Here is a 14,023-nt window from a genome sequence, read left to right as displayed (position 1 = left end):
TGTTACACATATTGGGGAATCTATGCAGAAGATTTAGTAAATAGGCTGAGCTGAAGGCTCAATCAAGGCATACAGGCTGGCAAATGAGACAAACTTTGGCTTATGAATATGGAATGGGGTTAATATATATATTGAATGAGAGAGACCTGTGGGGAGTCAGCCAATAAGGGAGGTCCATTAACACAAGGGCTTATGACTATGCGATAGAAGTTCCCCTGCTTCTCCTCTCCCCACATGCCTCCCAAATCTTTGTGGGGGTTCTCCCAATCCTTTGGATAAATTTTCAAGAAGGTTGCAGAAGGCACACAGGGAGAAGTTCCATTGCACCGTCCAAAGTTCTTCCAGTAATTGAACCAGTTTGTTGGGCACCACCCTTGGTTTTTCACTTGGTTCTAACCCGAAAGAATCAGAATAGCACCATCAGCAGTATCATAGCAGACAAATCATAAAGGCATCATCCATATCTTAGCTGTGTTACACTTCACCGTGAGACACAGTGATGGTTCAAGACGCCTTAGCTCTGGCAAACCCCAAGCCTCCTTGGATTTCTAAGTCTACACTACCCAACATTTATGCAACAATTTGAGCCCCAACTGCCTCTTCTCGGATCAACAAGACACCATAAGCAAATGGAACCTGTTCATAGGCTAGAAACTGTTGTAACTGTTCCCATCAATTATAGAAACACCATCAGGGTGTCTGGGTGTTTTGCTTTGTTTTAGCATGTTCAGTGGTTGGGCCAGCTCTCAGATCCAAGGATGGCTGTGCCAGAGGTTTGCTCAGCTGCTTGCACTGAGCAAGTGAGAAGGGAAGGTAGAAAAACTCATCAGTGGATCATGTCCTAATTGGAAAGGTGCTGCATTTCTCAAGAGAGAGTAGAGGGAAATTTCTTTATGAGCTCTGCCTGATAAGCAGTATAAAATGCATCAAATAATTAAATTACATAGTCTCAAGGGCAGTTTTACATGTCATTTCCTCATATATCTTCAGGGGGAACCTCCTTTGCTGTATTTTATTTTCTTTCTGTTTCTCTTTTCTTTTATATCTGTCATATGACCATTGATTGTAACTTGGGAGTGTGCTGGGCGGGGGTGGGGGAATTAACAAAAGTTAAAAAAAAAAAGAGTAGGGATTTAAGGTCAAGCCTTAATAGTTTCCTCTTTCAACTTGTGTCTGCTTTCAAAAAGTTATTTCTTCATGACAACAAACATACAGGCCAAAAGAAAAGTTAGGAACTAAGGCACTGGGTATGAATTACATCAACTATGAAATACTAGTAATCTCTGATGTAATCTAACTTCAATCCTAAACTTTGGACAAAGAAGCAACTAAGAACTCCAGCAACTTTCTGGATCTTTATTTTGCCAAAGCAAAGCAACTGTCGATAATAACAATCATACCAATTCCTTATTTCTCCCATTGTTATTTTCAATAAGTCAGTGTTTTATTTCAGGAAGAATTGTTTTGAAATTAATTAATACCTGGGCATAGTAACGATTTCCTTTATATCATAAACACAAGATACAGGCTCCCAACATATGCATCTCAGACTGGATGCTCACATAATGCCTTAAATTTGAGTATTTGAACCTATTACTAAGCCTTCTCTCAATTTTCTGCACTACTTTTCAACATCAACCCTCATAATCGTCTTCCCTAGCTAGTTATGCAAAGTGGGATGTAGACCCAGATTCACAGGCCAGGCTAGTCAGCACTCCGTTTTGGAGGTGGTATTAGTATAGAGTCCTGAGATAAGAAAAAGTTGCTTCCCATCGCTGAGAAAGATAAGCACAAGTCTAAAGCCCTGCAGTTCTTTCAGAACTAATCAGAACCACTTTTTGCTCCCGTGTGAAGGTTTCAATGCATGTTAGAACTGAAAGAGCACTCATCTGGGCATGCAGGACCTTAGTCACAAAAGTCTCCATATTCATCTTTAAGTTCACAAAAGGAACTCCTCAGCCTGACACCAAACTTGCACTGGTGCATGGGTCTGTTGGGGGCAGATTACTGCACTTTGCCCACACGTGGAAGAGCAGGTGGACAAGTGGGTTTTGGACACAACGTTGGCTGGATATTCTTTAGAGTTCACTTGTTTGCCAATGCATAGCAATCCCACAAACCAAAAGTCTTTTCAGAAGGCAACTCAACGTTTGTTATGCATCAGAGCCATAGAGTCAGTAGTGCCAAAATTGGCAACAAGGGCAGTTAGTTTTCAAGAAAATGAAGTGGAAATTGGGTCGTTTTTAGATCAGCTGAAAATAATATAGAAATCCAAAGGAGCTGAATGGGACTTACTCCCTGATACATGTGCTTTTGAATCTAGCCTTTTAGTAAAGCATCAATCTATGATATTGTAGATGAGATTGTGTAAAACTAAGTATGGTTCAACAGTACAGCTTTAATTTAGCAAGGTAGAGAGTGATTTTCCAAGAAGTAACTGTTGCTCAAGATTCTGTTGTACGTGAGTAACAAATTGCTAATGATTTGTGTAAAACATGCATGGATGAAAACCCATTATTTATTCTACCATCACTTGTTCCATGTAGTTGATGATTTTATAGCACTAGCAGTCATGCAAACACATTTGTTTTGAGCTGATGGGTGATCATAAATTTTCTCACTGTAAATGTCAGCAGGTTTGTGTATTGCTGCCATTACATCTTGTCTGGAAGCCTGAGCATTATGCAATTATGAGGAGGCAGCAGATGGCATCATTAACAAGAATGCTCTGAATGTTTACCACTTATGTGCATGTGTGAAATTAAAAGTAAGGTGACCTATCTTCACTTTGAAAGCATGATGTCAGTAGTATACAGGTGTTAATGTTGTTTTCCATAAACTGGAATATTCATTCTGGCCTGCAAAGCTGGTTCTTTCTTCATTAACCTTTAGCACAAATCTTACGGGTTGATATCCTGCTGAGTGTGATGAGAGCTGTTTGGAAAGGCGAGATAAATATTATTCTTCAAATACTAATACTCAGCAATGCCCCCAAAGCGAGATGCACATTTCTGTTTATATCCCATTGTTGCTATTCAGTTGTGCTGTGATTATTAATTTAAGTATAAAATCTGGATGCTTAATTGTATGGCACACCAAGACAGAATTTCAAAACTTATTCTATAGCAGTTCTGAAAGTAGGGAAACATATTTTTGTGTATTTCTGTTGTCTTATGTGCATTCACAGAAAAGACAGTACGCTCATCCACACTGTTGTTTAATATGAATAGTATGTTTCCTGTACTTCCATGATGTTCTCCTCCAGATCACTGTCATCCCACAATTCCTTCTCACTCAGTTCAGATTTTCTCATACTAGGAATACTCTGAAAAGGAGAAAGTACAGTATGAGAAAATCTGGATTGAAGGAGGGGAAAGTGTGAGAGGGCAGTGATTTGGAGAACATAATATGGACAACAGAGAAATAATGAAGGTACAGGAAGCTTACCATCCACATAAAACATGGCCCCACTATCAGTGGGGTTCTGTGATTTAATCCTACTTTGAAAGTATGGAAGTGTAGCTGTGTTAGAGAAATGATAGGCCTGGCGTATTGTAGGCAAGATATTGTGATAGAATCAGAGGCTGGTCTTGACAAGCCAGGCAGCCTGCTGAGTTTTGGCACATTAAATCTCAGCAAGTGTTTTCTGGGACCCAGCTGCGAGTGTTTCACAGAGGTGCAGCAGGAACTTTCCTGGGTTAGACTCAGGACAGAAGCTCTTTCAAAATTAAATGCATATCAAATGGAAATGTCTGACATTTGAAGTCACATTATTAAGGGCTCAGAGCATCAAAGTGTTAGATTGAATTTAAGTATGTAACAACATTAGCTATACTGAAGTAGATTCGAACATGCCTTTTGAGGAGCAAAATAGTGTTTTGTTTTAATTTTTTTATAACAGTAAACATTGAATATTGTATTGGAATGTGTGTGATTGTGCAAACTGAATTAAAATTTGTGATCCTGCATGCAAAATCACATTTTACCAGTTTTCTGCATGAAAGTATCAGGCGCCTATCAAAAATAATATTTCATGCAGAATTTTTGAAGTAAAGGGGAAAAGTTCTTAAAACATGTTTTTAAAACACAGCAGTGTTCTTAAAGCATTGCATGCAATGAGTGTAGTTCTGCTGTCTCAGTGAGGAGGTGCACAGGTGTCTGGAGGCCTCTTGAGGATCAGCATGGACTTGAACTTGGAGGAGCAACACAGAGTGTGGAGGCTCCTCTCTTTTTCAAAAATATAAAACAAAATCACCCTTGGCCACTTTGTAAGTTGAAGGTAAGAGACAGGCAGCCCATGCCCATCAGACAAACAGTAGAGAAAGGACCTTTCCCCATTTCTAATCTTAAAAAAACAAACACATTTTGTATAGGTTGTCAGATGCTCTGAAAGTAGTGCACAGATAACCTCAATAAGTTTTCAAGAAGGGTTGGGGAAAGGGAAGGGTCCCTTCCTCACAGCCTGAAGGGGATGAATGAGTCTCTTTTTCTTTCTGATGAGTGAAAGAAGGGGGCCTTGTATTCCCACTGCTTACCTGTATGGGGTGTATGGGGAGGGATAGTACCTCTAGTGGGAGACACCTTGTACTCCTTTGGTCCCCAGCCTGCACTCCACTCTCACCTGTGGTTCCTAGAAGCTGTTAGCATGTGAAAGCAGCCTCACCCGGGAAACAGCTTCAACTGGCTGGCTAAACCAGGTGAGGGTAGCCAATGGGTCTCAAACCCTCTGTGAGTTAGGGCCACTCCCTGCATGTGAAGACAGGCTCTGGCAGATTGAGCGGACAAGGCCAACAGTGGGTCTAGAAGGCTGTTTCTGCACATGCTGTAGAGGGAAGTGAGGGGCAGATGGGGCTTATCAACCTGGGAAGCTAGCCCATCTAGGAGAAGAAAAACTGATCCTAAACCTTCCCTGCCTTGCAGGATATCGTCAGGTGATGAAAAAACTAAATCCGGAGTGGAGTCCCTAAGGCAGTTGGATGGTGTCATGTACGCCTCCTTCTGGCAACTCCTGCAGCCAAGCTGGTGCCAAACATATTGCTCTGCTTTCCTTTGGAGCACATAGAATCATAGAATCATAGAGTTGGAAGAGACCACAAGGGCCATCAAGTCCAACCCCCTGCCAAGCAGGAAACACCATCAGAGCACTCCTGACATATGGTTGTCAAGCCTCTGCTTAAAGACCTCCAAAGGTGGCGACTCCACCACACTCCTTGGCAGCAAATTCCACTGTCGAACAGCTCTTACTGTCAGGAAGTTCTTCCTAATGTTTAGGTGGAATCTTCTTTCTTGTAGTTTGGATCCGTTGCTCCGTGTCCGCTTCTCTGGAGCAGCAGAAAACAACCTTTCTCCCTCCTCTATATGACATCCTTTTATATATTTGAACATGGCTATCATATCACCCCTTAACCTCCTCTTCTCCAGGCTAAACATGCCCAGCTCCCTTAGCCGTTCCTCATAAGGCATCGTTTCCAGGCCCTTGACCATTTTGGTTGCCCTCCTCTGGACACGTTCCAGTTTGTCAGTGTCCTTCTTGAATTGTGGTGCCCAGAACTGGACACAGTACTCCAGGTGAGGTCTGACCAGAGCAGAATACAGTGGCACTATTACTTCCCTTGATCTAGATGCTATACTCCTATTGATGCAGCCCAGAATTGCATTGGCTTTTTTAGCTGCCGCGTCACACTGTTGGCTCATGTCAAGTTTGTGGTCAACCAAGACTCCTAGATCCTTTTCACATGTACTGCTCTCAAGCCAGGTGTCACCCATCTTGTATTTGTGCCTCTCATTTTTTTTGCCCAAGTGCAAACATCAGTGAGGCCAAGAGAAGGGTCTTGTCATCTGGGCAGCCCAGGACTTTCATGTAAACTGCCCAGTCTTGCACCCCAGGGAGATCACTTCAGTGTTGTTAAAGCAGCAGCTTGACTTCACCCCCAGAGGTGCAGTCGATTGTCTTTAAAGACAGGTGGATGTCGTCAAGAAGTGGTGATGCCTCATTTGCTGCCATTGGCTTAGCTGCTCTTACAACAAAGTGTGACTGAGCCGGCAAGTGCTTCTTCAAGGTAGTAGCAGCTTCAGAAGGCAGGGTATAAATAAAAAGAAAGAGTAGAGAGGTGTGGAGGATACAGCAGACCAAGAGAACAGGAATGGAGATATTGAGGAGGTCAAGGGTCCAAGGAAAGAAATGGCAGAGGAAACAGACATGAGATGAGTTTCCTCCTGTAGAGAAAGGCAGGGCAAAATTATTAGATGAGTAAGAGTAATAAAATGCTAGGAGACTGACAGAAGTGGGGTAGATTAGAGTAGCCCAGAGGAATTAGAATGAACAAGAAAATGGAAAGTGGGAGATGAAGAAGGAAACTGTAGATGGGCAGTTATCAATGGAGGGTTGAAAAAAGTGAAAAGAAGTGTTATATGTAGGATAGGCAATTTCTGTTTTTGTCTGAGGTATAGCAATACAATTCTGCTCCCCAGTATGACAATCCAGAGGGAGTGTAAAGTGACTCAATCGTGGTTTCCATGGTTACTGCATAGCTTGCTAACTGACCTCCTGCTGCCATCTTGAAGCCAACTGGCCTGAAACAACACAGGCTTGAAAAGGGTTCCTGCTATATTTCATCACCTAGCAGACTTCCTCTTCTGTTCATTTATTGGATGTGTGTATGCATCAGTACTGTCTTGGGGAAGCCATGTTCCATATAGTAGGATGCTCAGAGACAACACACTCAGAGTGACTACATTAGTAGTGTATTCAGTGATCCATTCTTGTACATCAGACTAACGTGCAGCCAGCAATTGTGTCAATGATCCATTGTATCACAGAGTCTGAACAAGGGGAACACAACAGTTTTTGTTGATTTATTCTTTCTTGCACCTCTAATTTGTTCTTCTTTTAAAAGAGAATGAAATAGAAGATACCTTAACAGCATTTTTCAGGCAGATTCACTGTTGTAGAAGCTCAGAATGGGTGTTATAGAACTGGAATTAGCAGGTGGTTGGTTATTTGTATGGCAAGCTGTTCTACATTAAATGCCTTACCAAAAGTTTTTTTAAAAAAGGTATTTAAGCCACAAATAAATATTTATAGTTTGATAGCAATGTATGTACACCGATCATGGATTTGGCTTCATAAATGTATGGCCAGATGAACACAAATAATATATTGATTTAAATCTTGCTCGTTGTGCTAGAGAAAGGAAGTAGTTAATACTGGAGACACTAGCTGTGCTGACATGAGATTTGCAGTATGCCCATGAGTTTGTGAAATAGTGTGCCTCTTCCCCAAAGTCCTGTGTATGCATTTTAAGTGGAGGTAAATTGTTACTTAAAATAGATGGAGCTGACTTGCCTCATGCAAAAGTGATCCTTGAATTTCACACCAGAAATGCCAGAGAAGTAACAGGAGAGCACTCTGCCCTCCCAGGTGGAAACAATGTGACAGGCGGCCACAGCAGGAATGGCTAAGCTCAACACAAGGCCTAGTGCTTGTATTCACAGATAATAAATCTTGCTCTGTTGCATATTAGTTAATGATTACTTGTTCAGGGCTCACAGAATTGGGGTAGCCTTCAAAGGAAGGAAAATGGAAAAAACAAATCTTCTTTATCTTTCCCCTTCTCTTGAATCCTTCTACCATTGTGCCATATAGTATAAAAATTACTTAAAATACATACAAAATATTCAGTAGTGCTTTATTGACATGTGACATGGGCATCTAGTTGGCTACTGTAAGAACAGAATCCAAAAGGGCAAAATTCTTGATTCTGTGCATGCTTATGTAGGAGTAAATCCCATTGAATGGAATAGGCATTAGATTGCTATGCGAGCTACAGTAGTACATGCCATTTGTGAAGAATAAAGCAGACTTGCAGTCATTTTTCTTCAGATGGCCTGAAGCAGATTAAGGAAGTAAACCCCCATACCAACCATTTATTAATATACTTTTAACCCACTTTTCAAACAATTTGTATCCCAAAGTGACTCAGATCAATTAAAAAGAGAGAAGGGGGTAAGCGCTGCCATAAGACTTACTGTCATGGCCCTCCAGCTTCCCAGCACCACATGGGGGAAGGGAGTTCCTGGCCAACTGAGAGAGTACACAGCTCTGCTAACCCTTACGCTTAGACAAAGCTGGCCCTCCAGCTGTTTTGGGACTACAACTCCCGTCATCCCTAGCTGACAGGACCAGTGGTCAGAGATGATGGGAACTGGAGTCCCAAAACAGCTGGAGGGCCAAGTTTGGTCATGCCTGCCCTTAGACCTTTCTGCTGCCTCCAGGTAAGCAGTTATTTACTGCAGTGCTGCTTTTTCCCAATTAGCCTAAAATGTTTCATAAGTTTAGAATCATAGAATCATAGAGTTGGAAGAGACCACAAGGGCCATCGAGTCCAACCCCCTGCCAAGCAGGAAACACTATCAGAGCACTCCTGACATATGGTTGTCAAGCCTCTGCTTAAAGACCTCCAAAGTAGGAGACTCCACCACACTCCTTGGCAGCAAATTCCACTGTCGAACAGCTCTTACTGTCAGGAAGTTCTTCCTAATGTTTAGGTGGAATCTTCTTTCTTGTAGTTTGGATCCATTTCCTTGTAGTTTGGATCCATTTCCTTGTAGTTTGGATCCATTGCTCCGTGTCCGCTTCTTCTTTTCCTTATTTCAGCATTTGTAGGCAGTCCAGCAGTCCTGTCACTGACCACTTCTTCGGATACCCTACAGTTACTCCCAGCAGCTCTGTCCCATTATGTCATCTACCTAGAAGGATGGGGTGGTAGCAGAGGCCTCTTTTTAAGGCCCCCTGTGCCTCCTTGCTGGCTGATAAAGAAGCAGCATTGGAGTCAAGAGACTGTAGCCCCTCAAGCCTTTGCCCTTCTCATTCTCTCCCCAGAAAACCACTCTCCTTCCTCTGTTCCTACCTCTGAGCTCCATGAGCTCATCTTTAAAAGCAACAGCTGCTCCAGGCCCTGCCATTCTCTAGGCTCGGCCTGCTGAGTTGCAGCAGTACTCCGGCTCCTGTAGAGGGTGGAGTGGTGTCTCTTTAACGGGGCAGCCGTTGTAACGGGCAGATATTCAGTGCATGTCTACACAACCGATCACTAATGTTAACTATCAACACACACACAAATTTCTGAGAATTGTTTTTCATATGAGTGCTAAGAATTTTGTTAGAGATCTCTTCCCATTCAACAACAATTCAGAGATCCCAAGTAAGAAGGAAGAATTAAACTAGTATGTCTGCAGTGCTGCTGTACCTGAAATACATCTTTTGAAATTACTAGGTATATAATCATCAAAGAATGTTGTAGAACATATAAAGGAATATTTTTAGGGACACCACTTGACTGATACTAGTCGCTGACATTGGCCACTGGATGTCATGATTGCACTGCAAAAGTATTATTAGAGGAAAAACATATATCTGGAGTTTAAAAAAAAAAAATCTTAAAAAGAACACACATTTAAATTGTTAACACTTTTATCTTCAGGAATATGTTTCCTTTATTTGGATTCTGTACTGGAATTTTGTGGTTTTTCAGGCCAGCAAAGTGAGTCAGCAGCTAAACCTGTTCACAGAATCCAATTTTTAACTCTGCTTAAAACTTTAGAGCAGCTCCAAGCACTAGCATCGTTGTGAGCAACAGCAGTGTCACACCTAGAATCACAAAATCATAGAATTGTAGAGTTGGAAGGGGTCATCCAGTCTAACCCCCTGCAATGCAGGAATCTCAGTTAGATCATACAAGACAGATCATAAGACAGACCTCTGGTTAAATATCTCCAAGGAAGGAGAGTCCACTGCAGATGTAGCTGTCGAACAGCTCTTCCTGTCAGAAAGTTCTTCCTGATGTTTAGTCTGAATCTCATTTCTTGTAACTTGAATCCATTGGTTTGGGTCCTGGCTTCCAGAGGAGGAGAAAACAAGCTTGCTCCTTCATCCATGGGACAGCCCTTTAGATATTTGAAGATGGCTATCATATCTCCTCTCAGACCCCTCTTTTCCAGGCTAAACATACCCAGTTTGCTCAACTGTTCCTCATAAGGCTTGGTTTCCAGACCCTTGATCATCTTGGTCGCCCTCCCCTGCACACATTCCAGCTTGTCATTATCCTTCTTAACTTGTGCCCAGAACCGGACACAGTGTTCCAGGTATGGTTTGAAACTGCTGGAAAGATTAAGGCTTTTACTTCCCTTGATGTGGACACTCGGCTTTTGTTGATGAAGCCTAGAATAGCTTTAGCTTATTTTACTGCTACATCACATTCGTGGTCTACTAAGACCCCTAAATCCTTTATTAGTGTACTACTGGCAAGCCAGGTGTCCCCCATCTTATATTTGTGTGCTGGTTCTTCCTGCCTAAGTGTAGAACCTTACATTTGTCCCTGTTGAAATTCATTTTGTTAGTTTGGGCTTAGTTCTCCAAAGCTATTTTAATATGGTATTTATATTGGCTTGCTACAATGGTCAGCTGTCTTTCACAACAATGGCTCATCATTTTCAATAAATTTTCTGTTCTTTTCTCATAGGAATGAAATTAACTATATCACAAATTGTTTACTTGTGATCTGTGGTGGCAGCTCCATAGAAGTACAATGTATGCCATTCCTTCAAATTTTGGAATATATATGTATGGTTGATAGGGATGCGGGTGGCGCTGTGGGTAAAACCTCAGCGCCTAGGACTTGCCGATTGCATGGTCGGCGGTTCGAATCCCCGCGGCGTGGTGCACTCCTGTCGTTCGGTCCCAGCGCCTGCCAACCTAGCAGTTCAAAAGCACCTCCGGGTGCAAGTAGATAAGTAGGGACCGCTTATCAGCGGGAAGGTAAACGGTGTTCCGTGTGCTGCGCTGGCTCGCCAGATGCAGCTTGTCACGCTGGCCATGTGACCCGGAAGTGTCTGCGGACAGCGCTGGCTCCCGGCCTATAGAGTGAGATGAGCGCACAACCCTAGAGTCTGTCAAGACTGGCCCGTAAGGGCAGGAGTACCTTTACCTTTACCTTTATGTATGGTTGAGACTGTTTCCTTAGTAATGCTGTTAGAAATCATTTAAAGAGTTCTCATCATTTTGTCATCACTTCTTTTTGTTAACTCCTCTTGCAGGTAAAGTATGCATTGAACCACTTTAATCGGAAGTTGTCCTTGGAGCCTAAAGTGTCGGTGAATGCTAGAATTGTAGTAGTTGGGGCATCAAATGTGGGAATCTCCTTCCTAGAAACATTGACTTTTTGGTAAGTATTTAATGTGTGTAGCTTCTTATAATTAGGGAAATCCTGTATGCTTTAATATTTCTCTTTTTTTTCTACATTTGAGTTTCTTCAGCTTTTCTAACTTACTTATGCTACTGTGACCCAAAGCTCTGTGTGCACATTGAGTCTTTTCCCCTTCCACCTTCACTCCCATGTTGGGGATGTCTCAGGCTGCCTCTGATGTGTATACAACAAATAAGATTGCTCTAGGTACCTAGGTGTTTCCTACAGCAAGCACTTACAGGGTAGGCAACATACCCCTTACAGCAAAACATTAGAAATGGGAATATTCACTTAATCCCACTCATTGCTTGCAGGGGGCTTCCTTCCTTCTTCCTTTGCAGAATTTATGCCCTGGGAATGCAGAGGTGAGGAGAAGAGTAAGTTGCCAGCTAGAGAATGAGGGATGTATGATGGCTGTAACAGTTTCCTCCCAGCCAGAATACCAACATGGAACAGATCTGCTTAGTGCACAGTGGCGTTCTAAAATTAACCTTCCTAGCTTTTCCCTCTACTTTCCTTCCCTTTCATGCATAGTCTTTTAAACTGGCTGCTTGAGGAAAGGTCCTGGGTCTTATTTTGTCTTGCACAAAGCAAATGCTGTAGGTGATTTAGAAATAAATGTGCATGTCTGTTTACGTGCAAAGGGGAGGCACAGCCAAGCTGGGTATTGTAGACATGTCTGTGTGGTTATTTTAAGAAGCACATACATCTTCCCCTCCAGATGGGTGGGGTATTCATAATAATAATTTTAAAAAATGTTTGTGATGGGAAAGCAGTGTAACAGCAGTGTACCCATGGCAAGCAAGTTTGCCTCATGAAGTGTGGACAGTTATGCATGGGGGTTGAGATGGCCCTATCTGTAAAGCGAGTCTCTTGCTCTAAGGGTAACTTACAATGTGTTTATTTTAAAGTATTTTAGCCAACATTTCTAGTTTTTGCACTCAAGGTGGTCTACAGCATAAGAGTTTAAGGCTGAACCCTATGGATGCTTGCTTGAACTCAGTATAATTTACTTTTGATTAAACACAAATAACATTTCAAAACAAATAATTAAAACAATACTTGAAACCATTGTTGTTCATGCTCTCATAACTTCCAAATGAGATTACAGTGGTACCTTGGGTTAAGTATTTAATTCGTTCCAGAGGTCCATTCTTAACTTGAAACTGTTCTTAACCTGAAGCACCACTTTAGCTAATGGGGCCTCCCGCTGCCGCCAAGCTGCCAGAGCACGATTTCTGTTCTCATCCTGAAGCAAAGTTCTTAACCCAAGGTAATATTTCTGGGTTAGCGGAGTCTGTAACCTGAAGCGTATGTAACCCGAGGTACCACTGTACTGCAATGAGTCTGCCTTTGATGACTTCTCAGGCACTTGAGTTTGTCCAAAAACATTTTGTTAGATTGTTGATGAAGATGGGTCATACAGAATACATCTCACCAGTTCTTAATTAAACTACTGCCGATCATTTCCAAGCACAATTCAAACTTCTGTTGCTTAGCTTTGAAACCTACAGAGTTTGGGAACTAGGGTATTTGAAGGAATGCCTACAGCTACTGAAAATAAAACTGTAGGAGTCTTCAGCAAAAGTATCTCTGTGTTTTTATTTTTTGTATACATAATTTTAGGTGAGCTTTTCATTCAGACAATTTCCCATAGTTTTGCCGGCAAACATGCCAAATATGCACTCTTTAAGTCCTTCCAGAACCGAGCCACCGTTATTTCTACTACCACTAGCATATATCCTACAACAAACAAGCATATGTTCCTCAACAAATGCATTTAATCATATTTAATAATGCTAATTGTGGAGTTTTCATGGTGGCTTCACCTATTACTTTATTTATTTTTTGAAATATGGTGTCTCCGAATTTTGTAAATAAAATCAAACCTCTCAAAATAAACAAATTAAAAAATACTACAGCAGCAAAGAAGTATCATGCCATTTAAACAGGCCTGGAAAAATGAAATCGATTTCCCTTCTTTAGTCCTTTTGTGGGACAAAGGCAGTAATTGCAGACCTACTCACAGTGACACACACCAGAGCAAGACCTGAGCCAAGAAGGTGAACAAACTGGACAGGACAATGTTCTGGGATTTTAAAACTGGCCACAATTTTATTGATTCCAGATATAGGTTGGATTTGGCTTAGGCATTGGGTATATATCCCTCACAGACCCGCTGGTGGGGGGCTATCACATGATAGCCTCAAGCCCAGGATTAATGGGTCATCTGCAAGCTGGAGGTCAACACTTTTGACCCTCCCAAGCCACTAAAGGAAGCTCTATAGCACATCTACCACATGCCTTGGCTTTTGGACAGAGGCTTCCTAGTAGATCCCTCTAACAGTGTAGCATGTTATCGCACAGTTCTGAGGTGAGAGTGATGCACCACTGCAACACACACATGTTGTTAGAGTAGAAGGATTCCACCTTATCCGCCAAAGTTGTGACTGCTGCTGTGGGGAAGGCAAACATGCCCAATGCCAATCTGTTTGGAGGAACATTTCTTCCTGGTTCTGAAAAGGGCAACCATTACTGAACCACAGCAAAGTCAATGAATGCAGTGCCCTAGAAGGAAAAGGTTAGCACACACAAACCCACAGCATCATTGAATATGTGGCAGGTAGGGAGGGTTGTTCTTCGGCCAACTGCAGTCTCTGGGATTGGGTGCAGCCAGCTTCTATCAGGTCCCAAGCCCTGCTCACCTGACCTGGCCAGTTTGGCCATAATTCAAATGAACAGGTGGCGGGAAAGCCTGCCAATCTCCAGCAGCTGGCCTAGGA

The 14,023-nt window shown here is 42.2% G+C and overlaps 1 protein-coding gene across 5 annotated transcripts in view; it reads left to right on the top strand.

Moving 5' to 3' along the window:
- Positions 1-14,023, top strand: part of CFAP61 (cilia and flagella associated protein 61) — a 150,733-nt gene that overhangs the window by 68,831 nt on the left and 67,879 nt on the right. For all 5 annotated transcript variants that reach the window (XM_082234208.1, XM_082234209.1, XM_082234206.1 and 2 more), the window contains one exon: positions 11,092-11,219. In XM_082234208.1, coding sequence (XP_082090334.1) covers positions 11,092-11,219 — 128 coding nt within the window. The remainder of the gene's footprint in view (positions 1-11,091; positions 11,220-14,023) is intronic.

This window comes from Podarcis vaucheri, assembly GCF_965113315.1.
Source record: "Podarcis vaucheri genome assembly, chromosome: 8".
In the NCBI taxonomy this organism is placed as follows: domain Eukaryota; kingdom Metazoa; phylum Chordata; class Lepidosauria; order Squamata; family Lacertidae; genus Podarcis; species Podarcis vaucheri.
Note: the sequence above shows the minus strand (reverse complement) of the source record. Positions and strands in the feature narration are given on the sequence as shown.